We start from the raw sequence: 23,701 nt of genomic DNA, 5'->3' as shown, positions 1-23,701 counted from the left end.
TAGGCATACTGCCTCTGATACTGAAGGAAAGTAGCCATCAGGACTAGTAGCCATTGATAGCATTTTCTTCCAGGAATTTGCCTAACCCCCTTTTAAACCCACCCAAATTGGTGGCCATCACGCCGTCTTGCAGTAGCAAATTTCACAGTTTGACGCTGCGCTGTGTGAAGAAGCCCTCCCTTTTCTCTGTTCCGAATCTCCCACCAATTCACTTCATGGGATGACCCCCACTGGCTTCTACTAGTCTTTTGAGAGGGGGTCTCCCTACTCACTTTCTCCACACCATCTCTTCTCCGGGGCTTTCCTCTCTCATTTCACCCTATTGCCCCGCTCGTGCTCTTCGCTCTCAGATGCCATGTGTCTTACCTGCCGAAGGGTCTCCACTTCTCTTGCTCAGCTTCGTCCATTTTCTTCCACTGCCCCTTATCTAGGGTGACCATTTGAAAAGGAGGACAGGGCTCCTGTATCTTTAACAGTTGTATTGAAAAGGGAATTCCAGCAGGTGTCATTTGTATATATGGAGAACCTGGTGAAATGTCCTCTTCATTACACCAGTTAAAGCTGCAGGTGCCCTGCCCTCTTTTGTATCTGGTCACTCTGGTATAGCTCCTGCAGCTTTAACTGTTGTAATGAAGAGGGAATTTCACCAGGTTCTCCATATATACAAATGTCACCTGCTGAGATTCCCTTTTCAAACTTTTAGGGTGGATTCCTGCATTGAGCAGGGGGTTGGACTCGATGGCCTTGTAGGCCCCTTCCAACTCTATGATATACAAATGACACCTGCTGAAATTCCCTTTTCTGTGCAACTGTTAAAGATACAGGAGCCCTGTCCTCCTTTTCATAGGGTCACCCTACCTTATGCCTGGAATGCTCTTCCAGAACGTTTGCAAACTACAAGTTCAATCACAGTTTTTAAAGCTCAGCTAAAAACGTTTCCTTTTTCTAAAGCTTTTAGAACTTGATTTTGACCTTACTTTTATACTGTTAGTTTTACTCTACCCTGCGCCTCTTTGGTGCATTCGCTTCCCCTTCTTATTGTTTTATTATGATTCTATTAGAATGTAAGCCTATGCGGCAGGGTCTTGCTATTTTATTGTTTTACTCTGTACAGCACCATGTACATTGATGGTGCTATATAAATAAATAAATAAATAAATAAATAAATAAATAAATAAACAAATAAAATAATTGAAGCCATATTAGCTCAAAACGCTGCAGCATCGCTGCTGCGAAGCTGATGCTATAAATATAGATAGCAGGAGGAGCATGGCTATCCGGCAGGAAACCACAGCACCGGTAGCCATTTGGCTACTGCCCCCTGCCCTGCGTACCCACACTTGTGGAGAAATCACAGTTGGGCTTGGATCTGCCCACAGCAATGCCCACTGGGCTTTGCCCAACCCAAGGCCACCACCATCAGATGGAGAAAATACGTGGTGATGATCCAGGATACTCCAGTCCCTGGAGGGGTTGGCGCATGTTCTGTGAGCGCCTTGCAGCCGCCTACTTCCCCCCAAAGCCTCTGACTTCTGGGAAAGGCTGGGAAGGAGGACCGGGCTCCTGTATCTTTAACAGTTGTATAGGAAAGGCAGTTTCAGCAGGTGTCATTCATATGCATGCAGCACCTGGCGAACTGCCCTCTTCATCACCACAGTTCAAGCTGCAGGAGCCCTGCCTAGCATGACCAGATACAAAAGAGGCCAGGGCTCCTGCAGCTTGAACTGTGGTGATGAAGAAGGCAGTTCGCCAGGTGCTCCGTGCATACGAATGGCACCTGCTGAAATTCCCTTTTCTTAGGGAGCCCTGTCCTCCTTTTCATAGGGTCACCCTAGGTTGTCATTTACCCCAAATTCATACGATGATTAGGAGGGATTAAGTCTGAGAGATTTTTGCTTGCTTGGAGCTCTTAAGCAAGCAGGCAGGCAGGCACGCACACATGCACAGGGTGACCCTATGAAAAGGAGGACAGGGCTCCTGTATCTTTAACAGTTGTATTGAAAAGGGAATTTCTGCAGGTGTCATTTGTAGATATGGAGAACCTGGTGAAATTCCCTCTTTATCATAACAGTGAAAGCTGCAGGAGCCCTGCCCAGTGTGACCAGATACAAAAGAGGGCAGGGCTCCTGCAGCTTTCACTGTTGTGACGAAGAGGGGATTTCACCACCAGGTGCTGTGTGCATACAGATGACACCTACTGAAATTCCCTTTTCTATAAAACTGTTAAAAATACACGAGCCCTGTCCTCCTTTTCATACGGTCACCCTAGGAGCAGGGCTTGGGAATTGGGTAGTGGTGCGCCTGCCTAGGGTGGCCATATACGCATCACCGAAAAAAAGAAGGAATACATCACTTGAAATGAAGACAAGGGATGGCCCAAATCTGCATAAAATCTACATATGCTGATTTATATGCAGTGATGCAAATTTAGAATCATGACTGTAATTTATGTAAGAATGCAGTTCATCTCATCGTAGCGGGGAAGATATGGACCAGGTCAGCCGTTTGGGTGCTTGGTGTGCAACTTCGAGGCCCCGGCCGGCTCTCTTTTCTTAGGGTTCTTTCTCTTTAAATTGGATTCAGACTGGACAACCCTTCAAATAGAGAACGCTTTCAAACAGAGGACTGTCCTTGGACAGCCCTTTAAATATAGGGTTATTCTCTGTGAACATGGCCACCTTAGCCTTGCCAGGATAATTGGCATTGGCAAATACCCAGTGATGCAAAACCCCTGATCAAGAGCCAGTGTGGCATAATGGTTACAGTGTTGGACTAAGACTCAAGAGATCTGGGGTGGTGTATATACAGCCTATTTACCCTGGCGTAGCTGCACAGTGCTGCTGCGTTGTTTATATGCCACAGCTACCACCTCGCAGCCACATTGGGCTTCTACCCCCGAAACGGCACTTATCTGCAGTGTCCTTTTACCACGATTTTTTTAGTTGCTCCTAGGTCACCACGTTGTTCCTCCATCTGTCAGTGGTGGCCTCGGTTTGGGTTCAGTCAGTGGGCGTTGCTGGAGGTGGCTGAAAGTCCCACGGTAAGTCCAAGTAAGCGTGGGAAGGCAGGGCAGGGCAGGGCGCAAGGGCGTGATGACCAGCACTGCCCATGCTCCCTCCTGCTGTCTAAATTTATCGTTCTCACCCCACAGCAGCGACGCTGCGGGGTTTTGAGGGACCCCCAGCTACAAAGCTGCAGCGTATGGACATCCCTGGGGTTCTAGTCCCCACTCAGCCACAAAACTTGCTTGGTGACTTTGGGCTGACTCTCAGCCTAACCTTAGGGTGACCATATGGAAAGGAGGACCGGGCTCCTGTATCTTTAACAGTTGTATAGAAAGGGGAATTTCAGCAGGTGTCATTTCTATATACGAAGAACCTGGTGAGATTACCTCTTCATCACAACAGTTAAAGGTGCAGGAGCTATACTAGAGTGACCAGATACAAAAGAGAGTAGAGCTCCTACAGCTTTAACTGCTGTGATGAAGAGGGAATTTCATCAGGTTCTGCATATATACAAATGACACCTGCTGAAATTCCCCTTTCTATACAACTGTTAAAGATACAGGAGCCCTGTCCTCCTTTCCATAGGGTCACCCTACCTAACCTACTTCACAGGGTTGTTGTGTGAGGATAACGAAGAAGAACAGGATCATGTATGCTGCCTTGGATTCCTTGCAAAAGAAAGTAAGGGGGGATATAAATGTAATAATAAATCAACATCAACGCTTTCCTATGGTCTTCTCATCAACGAACCCCTGATAAATTTCCAAAAAACTTCAGGGTTTCTAGAAACATCCTTTGAAAACTGCTGTTTTAAAGGCCTTTCTTCTTTTTCACTTTTACTCATTTCCCTCCAGACAGGAGTCACCATTTCCAGTCCTGAGCATCAGCAAGTTGAGTGTATTTGAAGGGGGGGCGAACCAATGTTTGACGCAGTTCTTTCTTTTAGCAAGAAACAAATGTTTATATCTGATGCTGTCAGAATTTGGGACAGACCACAAAAGAAAAGCCTCAACCGGCGTGAAACGCACTATAAATAGCACAAGCATTCCATTGTATTTCATCTCAATACAGAAGTTGCTGGTCTTTTTATAGCCGCGTCTGATGTTTTGATTGGCCATTCAGATACTATGGGCCTGAAATCAGCATCCCACGGTCTGCAAGGCAGCCCCTCGGCAATTAACTTTATTTTGGAGTAGTCCCATGGGCCTCAGTGGGACAACTCTGTTACTGCAATGGAATGGCCTTTAGGATCAACGTTTACGAAAACATCACACTATTAACTTAAGTAGAGCCACAAGCCACAACCATCCAGGCCAGTTCTACTGACTTTACTAGGGCTAACTCTAGAGTAAATGTGTTGTGGCTGAAAGACTTGCTTGGCTCAGCAATACTGCAAATGAGAAGGATCTTGGAATTGTTGTAGATCACAAGCTGAATATGAGCCAACAATGTGGTGTAGCTGCAAAAAAAGCAAATGCTATTTTGGGCTGCATTAATAAAAGTAGAGCTTCCAAATCATGCAAGGTACTGGTTCCCCTCCATTGGGCACTGGTTTGGCCTCCCCCTGAGTATTGCGTCCAGTTCTGGGCTCCACACTTCAAGAAGGATGCAGACAAGCTGGAGCGTGTTCAGAGGAGGGCAACCAGGATGATCAGGGGTCTGGAAACAAAGCCCTATGAAGAGAGACTGAAAGAACTGGGCATGTTGAGCCTGGAGAAGAGAAGATGGAGGGGAGACATGAGAGCACTCTTCAAATACTTAAAAGGTTGTCACGCAGAGGAGGGCCAGGATCTCTTCTCGATCCTCCCACAGTGCAGGACACGGAATAACGGGCTCAAGTGACAGGAAGCCAGATTCCAGCTGGACATCAGGAAAAACTTTCTGACTGTTAGAGCAGTATGACAATGGAACCAATTACCTAGGGAGGTTGTGGGCTCTCCCACACTAGAGGCCTTCAAGAGGCAGCTGGACAACCATCTGTCTGGTATGGTTTAAGGTAGATTCCTGCAATGAGCAGGGGTTGGACTCGATGGCCTTGTAGGCCCCGTCCATCTCTACTAGAAATATAGAATCATAGAATCATAGAATAGCAGAGTTGGAAGGGGCCTACAAGGCCATCTAGTCCAACCCCCTGCTCAATGCAGGAATCCACCCTAAAGAATCCCTGACAGATGGTTGTCCAGCTGCCTCTTGAAGGCCTCTAGTGTGGGAGAGCCCACAACCTCCCTAGGGAACTGATTCCACCGTCGCACTGCTCTAACAGTCAGGAAGTTTTTTCCTGATGTCCAGCCGGAATCTGGCTTCCTTTAACTTGAGCCCGTTATTCCGTGTCCTGCACTCTGGGAGGATCGAGAAGAGATCCTGGCCCTCCTCTGCGTGACAACCTTTTAAGTATTTGAAGAGTGCTATCATGTCTCCCCTCAATCTTCTCTTTTCCAGGCTAAACATGCCCAGTTCTTTCAGTCTCTCTTCATAGGGCTTTGTTTCTAGACCCCTATCATACTATTCTATGATTCTATGATTCTGTGCTATCTATGATAGCTTTCCCCAATGTGATTCCCTCCAGATGTTTTGGAGTACAATGTCCCATCAACCCTGGCCAACATAGCCAAAGGTTGAGGATCATGGGAAAGGAAAGGAACCTCTCATGCAAGCACTGAGTCATTACTGACTCTTGGAGGGACGCCAGCTTTCGCTGACGTTTTCTTGGCAGGCCTTATAGCGGGGTGGTTTGCCGTTGCCTTCCCCGGCCGTTTTTACCTTTCCCCCAGCTAACTGGATACTCATTTTACCGACCTCAGGAGGATGCAAGGCTGAGTAGACCCAAGCCAGCTGCCTGAAACCAGCTTCCACTGGGATCGAACTCAGGCCGTGGGGAGAGTTTCAGCTGCAGAAACTACTGCTTTACCACTCTGTGCCACACGAGGCTCTTATATCATGGGAAAAGGGGTCCAAAACATTTGGCCCATCTCAGCTGCATCCTGGATTGCAGCCCACTCACTTTGTTCCCTAGAGTTGAATGGGAGCCATTGGGAGCCAGGCCACCCCTGTCAGCAAAGTCCTGCCTTGGGTTCTATTTCTTGGTCATGCTAGAATGTGACAGAATGTTGGGCGAGAGTGGGATGGAATGTTCAGAACTGGCTTAAAAGCCAGTTCTGAATATTCCATCCCACTCCCCCAATCTAGTGAGTTTAAAAAAATCAGTCAATCACTTTTAACTCCACAATGTTGCTTTGCCCTTTTGAGCAGGATGGCTGGAGGGTGGGGTGCAAAGAGTTCTGAAGCCTTCAGCCCCTTCCAGTGGCCATCTCCTTTGACCAGAACACTTTCTAGGAAAACATTCTAATAGGGTGACTAATACGGGAGCCCTGTCCTCCTTTTCATAGGGTCACCCTATGAAAAACCCAAAGTTCACCAATCAGAGCCAGGTATAAAACAGCCGCCAGGTGCAAAATGGTGATTCAAAGGGTGTAGTCAGTCACCTCCTGCAGTACAAATGCCTCACACAGGGATGACTTGCACATACAAGTACAAACCTACATTTGATTTGCATTTGTTCAGAGGGATTCTGACATTGACAGTGTGGGGCAAATGCATTAACCCCCTCCTTGCCTCATCCCTCTCTCTTCCTGAGCTGCCCATAGCTTGAGCTTTGAACTTTTTGGAAGTTTCAAAATTTTATGCACATCTACACTGCTCAAGCCCCAATTTTTTTTTATTTTTTTTTAAAATGAACAAGTCCGGTCTGGTAGATCTCAAATAATAAGACTTGCACTACTATATTTTTATATAAGATTGTTATTATTGTACAAACAGTGAGATTCCATTGCACACCACAGTTCCGTGTACACTGCGGATATAAAACGAAGTAATAACTACAGTTCACCACGAGTCACTATCCACTAAAAGGTATTTGTTTCTGCCACCTCACCCATGCCTTGCAAAGAAGAAAGCACACCCACGAAAGCCAGGCACCAGTTGGCTCTATGGGATATAGAACCAAGTCCCTTGGGAGTGGCCTTCACTTGGAGGACATTATCCGCAGGAATTCTTCGTAGTTCACCTGCCCGTCTCCATCCACGTCGGCTTCTTTGATCATATCCTCCACCTCTTCATCCGTCAACTTCTCACCGAGGTTGGTCATGATATGCCGCAGTTCCGCCGCACTGACGTAGCCGTTCCCGTCCTTGTCGAAGACCTGAAAGGCCCGCCGGATCTCCTCTTCGCCATCAGAGTTCCTAATTTTCCTGGCCATCAGGGTTAGGAATTCCGGGAAGTCAACCGTACCACTGCCGTCAGCATCCAACTTATCGATCATCTCCCGTAGCTCGGCTTCCGTTGGGTTCTGGCCGAGGGATCTCATGACAGTGCCTAGTTCTTTGGTGGTGATAGCTCCGTCGCCGTCTCTGTCAAACAGCATGAAGGCTTCCTTGAACTCTGCAATCTGTTCTTCCGACAGAAGATGTGCCATGGTCTGCTCTTTGCTTCAGCAGATTCTCTGATCACAACTCACAGCCTCGCTGCTCTCCGACGCAATGAAGAAATTCTTCTCTTTTCTTTTCGTGAGTTGCCAGAAAGTAGGGGTGTCTCCATTGGCACCTGGCCTAAGAATGATCTGGTTTTTGGGGGAAGTTCGGTCAACACCCAGGCTGAGCTTCTGTCGGAGCAAACTGACTCATGGAGATAGATATGAGAATGTCCACACCCTTTTCGTTATATAACCTGCCATTCCCGTTTGGGCAACACTTGAAAGATGCAAGTCTGCAGTGAACTTGGATTCTGGAACCGTGTCATGTGTTCGAAGTGAGGCAGGGAGAGGAATCATGAAATTAAAAGCAGTTTTACAGACGAGAGTGAGGTGTGTGTCTGGCACAGTAACCTATCTCCTTGGGTGGGCAAAACCAGTTGGCCGAACCTTGGGGAAAACGCACGGCATGTTCATGTCAGTTTTATACCAGTTTTCATAGAATCATAGAATAGTAGAGTTGGAAGGGGCCTACAAGCCCAGTCCTTTCAGTCTCCCCTCAATCTTCTCTTCTCCAGACTAAACATGCCCAGTTCTTTCAGTCTCTCTTCATAGGGCTTTGTTTCCAGACCCCTGATCATCCTGGTTGCCCTCCTCTGAACACGCTCCAGCTTGTCTGCATCCTTCTTGAATTGTGGAGCCCAGAACTGGACGCAATACTCTAGATGAGGCCTAACCAGTGCTGAATAGAGGGGAACCAGTACCTCATGCGATTTGGAAGCTATACTTCTATTAATGCAGCTCAAAATAGCGTTTGCTTTTTTCGCAGCTACAATTCTCTTGGCTCCATCCTGTCCTTCAAAAGAGCCTGGGGAACTGAAGCTAGGTGACACTGCTGAGAATTCTCTGTTGGAGATCCTGAGATCCCATCAGACGTGAGAGGTAAATACTGTCAAACCGGTTTAAATCCATAGATACGCCCTCAGCATGCTAAGGAAAGATCTTGTAAGCATGGTACCGAAATATACCGTCTGTGGCAATATCAGAAAAAAATTCATGATTTGCTTCTAATCCAAGGAAAAACAGAACCGCTAGCATTTTATGCTATATGGTGGAGATTCACGCAACATACGTCACAACCGGACTTACAATCATGTATACCTGCTTCCGCTCTGAGCATTTGGACAGTATAACAACAAATGATCACACAGCACACTTATTAATTAGTTTATTTGTTTATTCATTTGTAGGGTGACCATATGAAAAGGAGGACCGGGCTCCTGTATCTTTAACAGTTGTACAGAAAAGGGAATTTCAGCAGGTGCTATTTGTATGCATGCAGCACCTGGTGAAATTCCCTCTTCACCACAACAGTTAAAGCTGCAGGAGCCCTGCTCTCTTGACCAAATACAAAAGAGGGCAGGGCTCCTGCAGCTTTGTGATGAAGAGGGAATTTCTCCAGGTGCTGCCTGCATACAAATGACACCTGTGGAAATTTCCTTTTCTATGCAACTGTTAAAGATACAGGAGCCCTGTCCTCCTTTCCATAGGGTCACCCTAGAGTTGGTGTTCTTTAACTCCTTGTCATTCCCTTTGTTTACACAGTTCTGCTCCAGCCAAGCTGTGTAGAAAAGGCTATTTTCAATAGAAATGCTCAACCTTGTCCCACAGTGTATCTCTTGTGCATTGTACATTGTCTGCCGTTCTTTTTTGGGGGAGGCGGCTCTTCATGTGTTTTGCAGTCTAACTTCATAATAATCTGTCCTCGATCATTTTACAAAGGAGCTCAGAGCTTTCTGGAGAATCCTGAGTCATAGGGAGTAAGGCTATGTGGTGGTGGAGGAGGAGGAGGAGGAGGAGGGACATGACACACTCAGAACTACTTCGGGATCATTTTTCACATGAATCACGAAAGAATTGGGTGGTCAGCTTTGCCGGGACTCCTGAACTCAAGAGGCTGAGAGTCAGGGAATGGAGTCCTGGAGCTAAAGGGCAGTGCATCAGAGGCCTGGAAGCAGAGCTTGGCAATGGCAGGAAATGGCACCTGGGGGGGCGTCAAAGCTGGGGTTAGGAATTAGGATCCATGGGGCCAGCCCGATAGCCTTCGCCTATTATGGAACTCACTACCACAAGATGTAGTGATGGCCACCAATCTGGATGGCTTTAAAAGGGGGTTGGAGAAATTGCTGCAGGCAAAGGCTATCCATGGCTACTAGCCCTGATGGTTGTGTGCTACCTCCAGTATTCGAGGCAGTAAGCCTGTGTGCCCCAGTTGCTGGGGAACATGGGTGTGAGGGTGCTGTTGCACCATGTCCTGTTTGTTCATCCCTGACCGACGGCTGGTTGGCCACTGTGTGGACAGAGTGCTGGACTAGATGGACCCTTGATCTGATCCAGCAGGGCACTTCTGATGTTCTGATGTTCTTCACAGGAGAAGGCAGCAAACGCCCCTGTGATGAAGAGCCCATAAAGTGTATGGACAATGCAAAATGCTGAGTCTGAAGGTACAGCACAAACGTAGAATTATGAAGAGCAATAACTATTAATGTAATGGTAAAAAGGAGCTAGCAGGTCAAGTGACATTCCTCTGTGTTTATGGTTTTTGCCCTATTGATATGGCACCAGCATTATGAACATACAAACCTGTTTCACACAGAGTCAGGCCATGGGTCAATCCAGCCCAGTATTTTAGCTTTTTTCTGCCTTTTCTTTATTGCTCTGAATGGCAGTGGCCCTCAGACACAGGTCATCACCTGCTACCTTAGAGCCTCAGAACAAGGTGGCCAGAGTCTCAAACAAACACAAAACTTCCTCCCTCGTTCAACGAAATGGGAGAACAGAACATATATTCAGGGATATTTTTCCGCATTGAGCAGGGGGTTGGACAAGACTGACCCCTCCCCAAGGGCCTCCTCCCCTCTCCTACTTTTTAATGGATCACCTTCTTTCTTCATTTGCATGCACTTCGCTGACATTTGAACCCATGACTCTCACACCAAAAGCAAAAAGCAGGTTATTAATTCTGCTTTACGGAGTAAGCAACTATCTCAAAAGGGGGTTATCAGCTTGCATAGAAAACTAGTAAGATGGAACTCATCCACATATTCAGCTTGTGATCTACAACAATTCCAAGATCCTTCTCGTTTGCAATACTACAAATGAGAAGGACTTTGGAATTGTTGTAGATCACAAGCTGACTATGAGCCAACAGCGCGATATGGCTGCAAGAAAGGCAAATGCTATTTTGAGCTGCATTAATAGAAGTATAGCTTCCAAATCGCGTGAGGTACTGGTTCCTCTCTATTCGGCCCTGGTTAGGCCTCATCTAGAGTATTGCGTCCAGTTCTGGGCTCCACATTTCAAGAAGGACGCAGACAAGCTGGAGCGTGTTCAGAGGAGGGCAACCAGGATGATCAGGGGTCTGGAAACAAAGCCCTATGAAGAGAGACTGAAAGAACTGGGCATGTTTAGCCTGGAGAAGAGAAGATTGAGGGGAGACATGAGAGCACTCTTCAAAGACTTGAAAGGTTGTCACACAGAGGAGGGCCAGGATCTCTTCTCGATCCTGCCAGAGTGCAGGACACGGAATAACGGGCTCAAGTTACAGGAAGCCAAATTCCGGCTGGACATTAGGAAAACCTTCCTGACTGTTAGAGCAGTATGACAATGGAATCAGTTACCTAGGGAGGTTGTGGGCTCTCCCACACTAGAGGCCTTCAAGAGGCAGCTGGACAACCATCTGTCAGGGATGCTTTAGGGTGGATTCCTGCATTAAGTGGGGGTTGGATTCACTGGCCTTGTAGGCCCCTTCCAACTCTGCTATTCTATGATTCTATGAAATCTACATATGAAAATCACATACGTCGATTCTTGGAAAATAACACCCATGAGTCTATATCCACCAATTCAGGATGACTTTTCATGCATCTGATGCATGAAAGCTCTCTGGACCATGAAAGCTTGTGCTGTCATATTTTTTGATAGAGTTTCAGATGCCACACAGCTCTTTGCTATTTTGACAAAAGGATGCTCCATGTATCTTTTCTGAGGCATAACAGTAAGAACTTGGACTGAGTGAGGGAATTTGGATTCATCTCTCAAACTTTTCTGCAAACTCAGCTGCAATTCCTGAATTCTGGATGGGCTCCTTCAGAATGTGAGAAACTATCCCAAGGCTCTTTGTACCAGCTTACAAAGGGCACAATCTTCCAGGAAGTTCTACCGCACAAGAACCATTGAGATGAACGGGAGAACGTCCTGATGGATCGTGTCCAAAGACATAACTGTCCAATGTCTCCTAGACTTCCAGCTTCCCCCCCACCCAAAAAAAAGACACCACAAAAGAAGAGGAGCTATACATTTATTTTAATGTATTTTTCCCCCTAAGGCCTGAATCAGCATCATTCAAAACTAACGTAAGTGGTTGCAGATATTTCTGCCGGGCGTGCCTCTCCCATTGGGAACTGCGTGGAGAATGTTCCTTTACAAGCTCGTCCAGTTCTCAGGTTGCAATTCAGCATCTTTCACTGGGGGAATCTCTCAATATTGTGCCGTGGGGGTGGAGGGAAAGAATTGGCGTTTTCTCGTCAAATTCCAGTCAGCAGATAAGGAATGGTGAGCCACTGAGCCTCCATTGAATTGAATTCTCAACTCTGCTGCAAAAACAGAAATAAACACACACACAAGAGAGAGATTATAAAATAGACATGGTGAGAAGCATTTGTTGACACAGTTCCTATTTTACAGTGTAAAATAAAGAGCTATCAAGGTTTTCACATTGCAGCCAGTCTACGGTGACCCTATGGAAAGGAGGACTGGGCTCCTGCATCTTTAACAGTTGTGATGAAGAGGGGATTTCACCAGGTGCCACATGCATACAAATGATGCCTGCTGAAATTCCCTTTTCTATACAACTGTTAAAGATGCAGGAGCCCTGTCCACCTTTCCATGTGGTCACCTGATCTCAGTCCCAGAGCTGGAAGAAACTACAACCCATATGTACACATCAGTGTGTGATCCATGAAGGGTGTCCCAAAATCCCTTGCAATGTTGCTCCACTCTCTGAACAACCTGACACAGCCCACACATCCAGACACAGAGACGTCTTTCCACTTGGCCTAAGAGAAACCCTACTGCAGGCCTGTACTAAAAACACACACACACACACAACCAGCCAGGGAACTGCAAAGAACCCTCTTAACCGAACCAGTTAACTTTAACCTACCCTTAGGCAGAGCTCGAATGACACTGTTAAGGTCCAACAGACAACCCAGCAGGGTTGTTGCAAAGATGTGGAGATAATGTACGTAAAGCACTTTAAAGACTCAGGAAAAGCATGGCATTAAAAGTGTGCTTCTAATGCTCTCTGGGCAGTTTACAAAGATTAAAAACCTTTAAAATGCAATATCGTAATGTAATATAAAAACGCCTTTCTGTGTTGTAGTCCAACACATCGGCAGAGCACCAGGGTCGTTTGGGAAAGCTGAACATCAGAACATCAGAACAACCCTGCTGTATCAGACCAAGGGTCCATCTAGTCCAGCACTCTGTTCACACAGTGGCCAACTAGCCGTCGGCCAGGGACCAACAAGGCAGGACATGGTGCAACAGCACCCTCCTGCCCATGTTCCCCAGCAACGGGTGCACACAGGCTTACTGCCTCAAATGGAATCAGTTGCCTGGTGAGGTGGTGGGCTCTCCCACACTAGAGGCCTTGAAGAGGCAGCTGGACAACCATCTGTCAGGGATGCTTTAGGGTGGATTCCTGCATTGAGCAGGGGGTTGGACTCGATGGCCTTGTAGGCCCCTTCCAACTCTGCTATTCTATGATTCTATGATTCTATGAAATACTGGAGATAGCACACAACCATCAGGGCTGGTAGCCATGGATAGCCTTTGCCTCCAGGAATTGATCCAACCCCCTTTTAAAGCCATCCAGTTTGGTGGTCATCACTACATCTTGTGGTAGTGAGTTCCATAATAGAACTATGCACTGTGTGAAGAAGTCCTTCCTTTCATTTGTCCTGGATCTCCCACCCATCAGCTTCATGGGGTGACCCCATTGGGTTCTAGTATTTTGAGAGAGGGAGAAAAAATGTCTCCCTCTCCACATTCTTCCCACCATGCATAATTTTGTACACCTCTTATCATGTCTCACTTTAGCCTCCTTTTTTCCAAGCTAAACATTCCAGCTGATGGAATGTTCCATCCTAGGGGAGATGCTCCAGCCCCTTCATCACTTTAGTTGCCCTTTTCTGCCCTTTTTCCAGCTCCATAATATCCTTTTTTAGGTGTGGTGACCAGAACTGTACACAGCATCCTAAGTGTGGTCGCACCATAGATTTGTATAAATGCAGTACGATACTGACCGTTTCATTCTCAATTCCTTTTCTTATGTAGCCAAATATGAAGTTTGCCTTCTTTACAGCGGCCGCACCCTGGGCGGACATTTTCATCAAGCTTTTCCACCACAATCCCAAAATCTCTTTCTTGTTCGGTTACCACCAGCTCAGATCCCTTTAGGTTATACTTGAAGTTAGGTGGGGTTATTTGTCCCAACATGCATCACCTTACACTTGCTTACACCTTACACTTTCTTACACTGGTCTAGTAATTCTGGTTCTGTTACAGCCCCAGTCTTGGGGTGTACTCCTACGCAAGTTTAGCCAGGAAAAAAGCATAACTGGGTGGGAAATACTGGGAGTTAGGACTCCCCACCCCTTGTCGAAACATGCATAGGATTCTTTCTTTTCACTGACACCCAGGGTGAGGGAGTGCCTTTGCAATGAAAACAGCATCTTCGGAGGAGCAATTTTCACCATGTCAACAGTAGGGGAGGAAAGAGTTAAATTCCTCCTCTACGTCTACTCTGCTCCCAATAATTCTGAAGCACCAACACCACCCTGCAATGCACAACTGATAGAACTCAGGCTGTAGCTAGACCTAAGGTTTATCCCAGGATGGTCCTGGGGGTCAAACCTGTTCATCTAAGGCCGTAGCTAGACCTAAGGTTTATCCCAGGATGGTCCTGGGGGTCAAACCTGTTCATCTAAGGCTGTAGCTAGACCTAAGGTTTATCCCAGGATGGTCCTGGGGGTCAAACCTGTTCATCTAAGGCCGTAGCTAGACCTAAGGTTTATCCCAGGATGGTCCTGGGGGTCAAACCTGTTCATCAAAGGCCGTAGCTAGACCTAAGGTTTATCCCAGGATGGTCCTGGGGGTCAAACCTGTTCATCTAAGGCCATAGCTAGACCTAAGGTTTATCCCAGGATGGTCCTGGGGGTCAAACCTGTTCATCTAAGGCCGTAGCTAGACCTAAGGTTTATCCCAGGATGGTCCTGGGGGTCAAACCTGTTCATCTAAGGCCGTAGCTAGACCTAAGGTTTATCCCAGGATGGTCCTGGGGGTCAAACCTGTTCATCTAAGGCCGTAGCTAGACCTAAGGTTTATCCCAGGATGGTCCTGGGGGTCAAATCTGTTCATCTAAGGCCGTAGCTAGACCTAAGGTTTATCCCAGGATGGTCCTGGGGGTCAAATCTGTTCATCTAAGGCCGTAGCTAGACCTAAGGTTTATCCCAGGATGGTCCTGGGGGTCAAATCTGTTCATCTAAGGCCGTAGCTAGACCTAAGGTTTATCCCAGGATGGTCCTGGGGGTCAAACCTGTTCATCTAAGGCCGTAGCTAGACCTAAGGTTTATCCCAGGATGGTCCTGGGGGTCAAACCTGTTCATCTAAGGCCGTAGCTAGACCTAAGGTTTATCCCAGGATCGCCCCGGGGTCAAACCTGTTCATCTAAGGCCGTAGCTAGACCTAAGGTTCATCCCTGGATTGTCCTGGGGTCAAACCTGTTCATCTAAGTGCCACACAGGGCATCCAGCGCTCAGGCAGGGACGAACCCGGGATGATCCTGGGATAAACCTTAGGTCTAGCTACGGCTTCACATTTAACATCAATTCTAGCTGGACCTCACTGTGTCATCTCATAGGATCGGATCAACGGAACAGGCTGAAGATGATGACACACTGCCCAAAGCCCCACATGTTCTGGGGCTTCCCATTCTCCTGTATGTTCCATGAACACTCAGTGCCCAATGCATGTACAGCATCTGGGCATGTAGGATACCTCGGGGATATTTCCAGCACTTTCTCAGAATGTTCAGCCTTGGTTAAAAATTAAGGGTTTAGTTCTTTTACCTCTAAAGCTGTAAGGAAAAATTTGTAGGCGGAATTCTACCCAATTGCTCTGCAAGAAGTTAACTTTCTTTGCATCATTTTGGCCAATGACTGCAGGGGATGATTGACAATCCGTCGGCACATTTTAAAATGTTGTTAACGTTTTATTTTATTGAAATTATTGACTACAATAACAACTCTTATTCAGGCATATTGGACTACTGGCATTTGGGGGCTTGATGTTTTGGAGTGATGCCTTCCAATATTTATTTATTTATTTATTTATTTATTTATTACATTTCTATACCGCCCAATAGCCGGAGCTCTCTGAGCAGTTCACAAAAATTAAAAATATATCCATATCTACACCTTCCTCCCACCGCCCCACCGAAATATTTGTGGGTCTGCAACACACTCCTCTTCTCATAGAAGAGATCAAAGAAGTTCTGGCACACATCGAGCTCCGAATAGTTGTTTAGGGCTTCTGGACTGTGTCCTTAATCTTTCCATAGCCTGACCCAGGTCGAGTTCTTTGAAGACCAATGACTCGCTACGGAAACGGAGAGGCAAACCGCAGATGAAAACTGGTTTTTTAAAAAAGTAGGTGTGATGGAGCCGTGTGCCCAAATTGACATGGATAGACATTTGACTTTCTCCACCTCTCGTCTTGGGTTTGCTATTATAAGAAGGGTTTCTGAGTAGATAATATCTGTTGGATGGAGCTGCATATAATACAGAAGCTTCACTTTTGTTCTTTTTTTTACAACCCATATTCTGTACCTCCCACATATCTGAAAAAGTAATGCTGTTTGGCAACTGGGAACAAACAAAAGGAAGGAAGGAAGGAAGGAAGGAAGGAAGGAAGGAAGGAAGGAAGGAAGGAAGGAAGGTAGGAAGACTAAATGGAAGCACAATGCTGATAATGCCTTTGACACTTTATCCCAAACCTCAAGAAATTGTGGCTCTGGGCGCCTGACCTTTCTCATATTCCTCTTGTGTCTTCCATTTCTCCTTTGTTCCCTATTACCCGGTAACTTGATGGCACTGTATCAAAGATGCACTAATATTCATCCGTACCTAGGGAGGAATGCCTCGAGGATCTCTATTTCTCCGCCAGCATCTTCACAAACTCGTCGTAGGTGACTTTCCCGTCCGCGTTCTCATCGGCGTGCTTGATCATCTCGTTGACCTTCTCGTCGGTGAACGTCTCCTTGAGGTTGAGGAGAAGGTGCTCAAGGGATCGCATCACCGTCGCCAGCTCCCTGCTGCTGATCACGCCGTCGCCATCTAAGTCGAAATGCAAGAAGGTCTCTTTGAAGACGGCAAGTTCTGCTTCTGTGAACCGGTGAGCCATGGCGCTGTCTCTCTCTCCTCAACTCTGCCACACGCTCAGGCAGAACAGGAAAATCTAGCGCCTGGTGATGAAGAGATGAAGGGACCAGCAACTCCAGTCCACACCCTCCTTGTGGTTTAAGGACTGGATTGGGATCCTACTGCTTTGAGAAGGAACCGGTTGGAGGGACACCTCCTCATCAACCTCAGGGAGACATTCACGGCCCACAATCAAACCTCAGGAAGAATTGGCAGGCGGAGACACCCTATGTCGTAACTTTCCTCACGTCACCCATTCCGGTTTTGTGACATCAAGACGACACTATGGGATGTGCACCGTCAATGTTGTTTCCATGCAAGAAACACACTGCTTGTTGTGTGGGGTCCAGGGGTGACCTTTCGGTACAGGGATTCTGTTGCAGGAACGTTACATTTTCTTAGCCGTGTAATAAATCGGATTGTTGCGGAAATGCACGTCTTCCCCAACTAAGGTGCCTGTTGACATTATTATTCCTTCACACAGTCTTTAATTAATACTTCTTCACATGACGCATAACGAACCGATGGAATTCACTGCCCACGAGACGTGCTGGTGGACAAGAAGAACTTCCTGATGGTAGATGTTGTACAGCATTGAGACAGCCTCGGAGGGGGGGTGGCTCTTCTTTGTTAAAGGTTTCTAAGCGGACGCTGGATGGCTGCCTATCTATCAGGAGTGCTGTAGATGTGGATTGCAGGCATAGGCAGGGGGTTGGACAACACGGCCATTGAGAACGTAAGGAGTGCCATGCTGGATCAGACCGAGGGTCCATCTAGTCCAGCACTCACAATGGCCAACCAAATGTCAACCAGGATCCTCCCAACTCTATGATTCTAAAATGGCGTCTTCTTTCTTAAAAGGATTGGACAAATTCATGGCGGAGGATATAGGTCTATCTATGGTTATAAAGCATAATGCCTGTTGTGAATAGTGTGGATAGGATGTCATTTTTCTTCCTCTTTCGTAATACTACAACCCAACGGGGTCACCTCATGAAGATGACTGGTGGGAGATACAGGACGGGTAAAAGGAAGGACTTCTTCACACAGCACATAGCTAAACTATGGAACTCACTACCACAAGACGTGGTGATGGCCACCAATTTAGATGGCTTTAAAAAGGGGGTTGGGCAAATTCCTGGAGGGGAAGGCTAACGACTACTAGTCCAGTAGCAGAGGTAGTATGCCCATGAACATCAGTTGCTGATGCACCCATGCCTTGCTTGTGGGTTCCAGCCAACAGCTGGTTGGCAGCTGTGGGAACAGAATGCTGGACTAGATGGACCCTTGGTCTGATCCAGCAGGGCTCTTCTGATGTTCTTCATAGTCAAATGGAACCTCCATGTTCCGATGCAGTATATATCTCCATACCCAATGCTGAGGGGAAACAATAAGGAGGGGCTCCCTCTGTCACACTGTGAGCTGCTCAAAGGCATATTTAGGGTGCTTTAGGGTGGATTCCTGCATTGAGCAGGGGGTTGGACTTGATGGCCTTGTAGGCCCCTTCCAACTCTGCTATTCTATGATTCTATGATTCTATGATCTGACCAACTCCTGTAGGAACACAGAGTGCTGGACTAGGTGGACCTTCGTAATGATCTCCTTATTGTGAGCGCTGGCTGGAAAGCAACTGGCAGGGACTCCTATTGCAGGCATGGGGAACCTTCAGCCCATGGGCCGAATACGGCCCGCCAAGCTTCTTCCTCAAGCACCACCCCTTTGCCCTGCCCCAAGACCCAAAGGGTTACAGTTACGCATCTAAGTGTTTTTTCCCACCTGCAGCTCAGGGAGAAGGTAAAGAGCTCCTCTCTCAGCAGTGGACAGAAGAAAGCCCCCCCCCCCACTTCAGCTGAAGAAATGGGGCTAGGGAGTGTGTTTATGTGTATGAATGGGGTGTGTGTGAGGGGGGGCAGAGGCAGAGAGATAAAAGGAGAGAGACAGAGATCAGGACCATAAAATCATAGAATAATAGAGTTGGAAGGGGCCTATAAGGCCATCAAGTCCAACCCCCTGCTCAATGCAGGAGTCCACCCTAAAGCATCCCTGACAGATGGTTGTCCAGCTGCCTCTTGAAGGCCTCTAGGGTGGGAGAGCCCACAACCTCCCTAGGTAACCGATTCCATTGTCGTACTGCTCTAACAGTCAGGATTTTTTTCCTGATGTCCAGCTGGAATCTGGCTTCCTTTAACTTGAGCCCGTTATTCCATGTCCTGCACTCTGGGAGGATCGAGAAGAGATCCTGGCCCTCCTCTGTGTGACAACCTTTCAAGTATTTGAAGAGTGCTCTCATGTCTCCCCTCCATCTTCTCTTCTCCAGGCTAAACATGCCCAGTGGTTTCAGTCTCACTTCATAGGGCTTTGTTTCCAGACAAAGGAGAGAGAGAGGAAGAGGAAGAGAGGTAAAAAGAGAAAGACAGAGATCAAGACCAGCACCAAGGTAGGCATAGTTGGCCAGGTGTCCACTCTCAAGAGTTCCCTGGAATTGCTTCTCCTCTTCACCATTGCAATGTGGTTGTTCACTTGCCTCTTGCTCTGGCCCAGACAACGATGGAAGGGAGGAGGAGGAGGTGGAGGTGGAGGAGGAGGAGGAGGAGGAGATGATGATGATGGAGATGCCATGGCCTACTTCCTCCCTGGCTCTTCGCCTGTCAAGCAAGCGGGAGCCATGAGGAGGAGGAGGAGGAGGAGGAGCAGCTGGTGTCCATGGTGGTGAGAAGTAGACTCACTGACGGAGGGGCCCCATGGAGGGTGTCTTGCCCAAGGACCCCCAAAACCTGGTCAAGAAGGCCTTTGTGTGTGGATGGGACGTGCGTCTCTTTGTGTAAAAATGTTGGGGGCAGCCCGCATGCACCAATGGCTCCTCCCACACTGGGCAGTGGCCCTGCCCACTCTAGCATGCGTCCCCCTGACATCCTGGACCGGGGCCAATTCAGCTCCCAGGTTGAACTTGCTTCTCCCGCCCAGCCCTACTGGGTAGTGACATCCCGAGTGACGAGTGACACCGCTAATCCTCCCATCCACCCCATCTGTGACCTACAGAAATTTTGATCGTGTTATTCCACTCTGTTGAGTGGTGCCCTTCGCACGTCTGTCCTGATTTAGATAAATACGGACACCAGGAAGCAGTGACGACTGGGAACTCCAACTCATGATAGATTTCTCCCCACCCCCACCAAGGAAAAGGTTGCCGATAAGCAAAAGAGAAGAACAAAGGAAGGGCATCAGTGAATACTGAGAGACAGATCAAGTGTCAAGCCTTGTTGTCTAACCCTGCTGGTCTTTCCTGCTGACCACGACTGTGTCTGCTCACACAGGTCCGCAGCATGGGTGTGCTTCTGGATTCAGCCCTGAGCCTGGATGCCCAGGTTTCGGCAGTGGCCTGGAGTGCATTTGCACAGTTAAAGCTAGTGCACCAGCTGCGCCCGTTCCTTGAGATGTCGGACCTGGCCACGGTGACACATGCCTTAGTTACATCCCGATTGGATTACTGTAACGGGCTCTACGTGGGGCTGCCTTTGAAGAGTGTTCGGAAACTCCAGCTGGTTCAAAGAGCTGCAGCCAGATTGTTGACCGGGGCTGGTTACAGGGAGCAGACAACTCCCCTGTTAAAACAGCTCCACTGGCTTCCGGTCTGTTTCCGGGCACAATTCAAAGTGCTGGTTATGACCTATAAAGCCCTATATGGCTCGGGTCCAGGTTATCTGAAAGACCGTCTTCTCCCTTATGAGCCTGCCCGTGCTTTGAGATCTTCTGGAGAGGCCCTTCTTTCAGTCCCACCTTCTTCACAGGCACGCTTGGTGGGGACATGGGAAAGGGCCTTCTCGGTGGCTGCTCCGGTGCTCTGGAACTCTCTTCCCGGGAAGCTAGGCTGGCTCCCTGCTTGATGGGCTTTCGGAAGCAGGCTAAAACTTGTTTGTTCCAGCAGGCCTTTGGAGAATAGTCTGGCCCTCCATCTATGTTAATGTCTTATAATTTTGTTTTGTGTTTTAAATGTTTATGGTTCCCCCCCCCCCCATGTATGTTTTAAATTTTGTAAGGCCACCTTGAGAAGGCGGGATACAAATAAATATAATAATAATAATAATAATAATAACAACAACAACAACAACAACAACAACAACAACAACAACAACAATATATCCACCTGTTCTGGCCTCTCCCATCCCTGCCTTCCCTTTATTATCTCCCAGAAGCACCTCAGGGCAGATATCGGACTTCTCTGCACCCCTTTTTCTGCTTACACTCATTAACACCGTATACATTTACTGCATTGCACAATTAGAGTGAACACACATAAAATCCTGTACCTCGAATACCTCGCTTCAGGCATGCTTCACTTCTCCATCATCACCCGTACAAACTCCTCGTAGTTCACTTTCCCGTCTCTGTCCACGTCGGCCTCCTTGATCATCTCGTCCACCTCTTCGTCCGTCAGCTTCTCGCCGAGGTTGGTCATGACGTGCCGCAGCTCCGCCGTGCTGATGTAGCCATTGCCATCCTTGTCAAAGACGCGGAAGGCCTCCCGGATCTCCTCCTCGCTGTCGTTGTCCTTGGTCCGCTTGGCCATCAGGGAGAGGAACTCAGGGAAGTCAACGGTGCCGCTGCCATTGGCATCCACCTCGTTGATCATGGTCTGCAGCTCGGCTTCCGAGGGGTTGTGGCCCAGCGACCGCATGACCGTTCCCAGCTCCGTAGTGGTGATGGCTCCATCGCCATCTTTGTCAAAGAGCGAGAAGGCCTCTTTGAACTCTGCGAGCTGTTCCTCCGTCAGCCGTTGAGCCATGCTTGCCGTCTGGGATCTCACACAGCTTTCCTCTCTCTTCTCAAGAACAGCTCATGCTCGTGATCTCTGCCGAAACAGGAAAATCTGGCATGCAGAGGGAAAGAGATGAAGGGGCAAGCCACCTCGGTCCACACCCTCTTTATGGCCTACGGCTTGGATTCTCTGTGAAGAAACCTGTTGGAAGAGCCAACTTGCAGCATAAAGCCTGGGATTGCGTAGGGTTGCCGGAGGCAGAGGGTGCGCCATGATCAATGTTCGACAGCTCTCTGCACCCCCAGAAAGGGATGGCAGGTGAAACTGTGGAGTGTTTGCAACCTCATCGTTCTACAGCACTGTGTCTTTTGTTGTCGTTCTTGCTCAATCTTTCGTTTCGTCGTTGGTGGCGTCAACTTTTCTCAACGTCTCTTCTCCGAGTGCCAGGCCCGCGGGCCCCAACGTTAGCTCCCTTTCCTTCTAGGCTCTCCAGGAGAAGGAGGGAAATTGTCAAACGAGGGGACAGGATCAAGGAGGCATGCTGTGTTCTGCTTGGATTGAAAGCTTTTGCTATTAACTCTGTCACATGTCTGTCCGGCTCCACCTGTAAGGCGCCATCCAGAGTCTGGCTCTACCCCATGTAACCCACCAGGGGCCACAGCCTGACCACCACTCGGCTCCACCCCATCCTATCAGACTCCACCCCCTCGACTTATGAAGCATCACCCCATGGCTCCTAAGCTCCACCCCCTGAGACTTAGGGGACCTCACAGCCCCTTCCTCTTCCTCAAGCAGCTCCCTACCCCCATCTCACCGCCCATGCCAAATATCCCCTGCCAAAGCTTCCCCGTTCCACATGCCTCCTATAGCTGCACAACAGGCAGAAACTCAACAGGTGAAGTCTAGCATGGAATAACGGCTCGTGCTGCACCTGTTGGATTTCTGCCTGTTGTGCAGCTTTTAAAGGCGCAGGGGCTTCCCAGGAGAACAAAGAAGAGGCATTTACTACTTGCCATTTGCTCACACAGGAGGAGAAAAATGAAAGGCCTCAGGGGGTGGCCGAGTGGACAAATTCACAGAAGACGCTTTTCTATTTTGGAGCGGTCCTCTATTTGGAGAGGTGTCCAGTCCGAGCCAGGATTAAAGTCACCCTGTGGGGAAGAAGATGCGCGGGAGACCGGAGCAGGCAGGGACCATCGGAGCCTGCTTCAGTTGGAAAAACCACCCACCCCCCGCCCACAGGGCTAACATCTTCACCCTGTGGGGAAGAAGAAGGAGCTGTTGGTTTGCCCCTCCATTGGGAGATGAGAGGACGGAGCAGGGCCTTCCCACCAGCCTGAACAGTCTCCTTAATTTCTTTTTATTTTCTCCCTCTTCCCTCCCCATCCACTTTTCCTTGTGTGTCATGTCTTTTTTTAGAACGTAAGCCTGAGGGTAGGGACTATCTTCTTTGCTGATACATTGTAAGCCGCTCCGAGAGCCTTTTGGCTGAGGTGCGGGATAAAAATACTCTAAATAAATAAATAAAGTGCCCTACGGAGGGAGAGCAGGCTGGGATTCAGCAGGCCCACATTCACTTGGTCAGTTTTCTCCACTATGGCGAACTGTCTCGTATCGCCATTTGAATTAGAGTTATTCTTTCTAGTTTTTACACCTATAGATATATTTTTATTTATTTTATTTATTTATTGCACTTATATACCGCTCCCATAGCCAGGGCTCTCTGGGCGGTTTAGAAAAATTCTAAAATTAAGATTAAAACGAGTATACAAATATAAATTAGCATATGCAAATATTATGCAGATTGTGCCCTCTGTTGTCCCCTTCTTTGGTGACACGTTCCTTCTTTTTTGGCTACACATAACTTTACTCAGGCCCAGATCCACCCTAATATCAGACGCGCAATCCCCTTTCCTCTGGAACTCCCTGCCTC

General features: G+C 47.9%; 2 protein-coding genes across 3 annotated transcripts; both read right to left on the bottom strand.

Annotated features, from left to right (window-relative positions):
• Window positions 1-6,847: 6,847 nt before the first annotated feature.
• LOC134403956 (uncharacterized) lies at window positions 6,848-21,822 on the bottom strand. Its single transcript, XM_063134501.1, is given in 3 exon segments — window positions 6,848-7,489; window positions 16,772-16,928; window positions 21,306-21,822. Coding segments are annotated over 3 exon segments (1,110 nt in total). The 5' UTR covers window positions 21,796-21,822; the 3' UTR covers window positions 6,848-7,026.
• On the bottom strand, window positions 11,901-17,001 carry LOC134404065 (calmodulin-like). Of its 2 annotated transcripts, none has more exons than XM_063134634.1 (2): window positions 16,719-17,001; window positions 11,901-12,125 (listed from the first exon to the last, which is right to left on the bottom strand). In XM_063134634.1, exon 1 carries the CDS (start codon window positions 16,993-16,995, stop codon window positions 16,744-16,746), a length of 252 nt encoding a protein of 83 aa, XP_062990704.1. In that variant the 5' UTR covers window positions 16,996-17,001; the 3' UTR covers window positions 11,901-12,125; window positions 16,719-16,743. The 2 variants fall into 2 exon arrangements, with proteins under 2 accessions (XP_062990704.1, XP_062990705.1); XM_063134635.1 differs by having other exon boundaries at window positions 11,901-12,122.
• Window positions 21,823-23,701: the final 1,879 nt, after the last annotated feature.

The sequence above is a fragment of the Elgaria multicarinata genome, chromosome 9 (assembly GCF_023053635.1).
Source record: "Elgaria multicarinata webbii isolate HBS135686 ecotype San Diego chromosome 9, rElgMul1.1.pri, whole genome shotgun sequence".
NCBI lineage: Eukaryota > Metazoa > Chordata > Lepidosauria > Squamata > Anguidae > Elgaria > Elgaria multicarinata.
The sequence above is the reverse complement of the archived record's forward strand: the minus strand, read 5'-3'. Positions and strand labels throughout refer to the sequence as shown.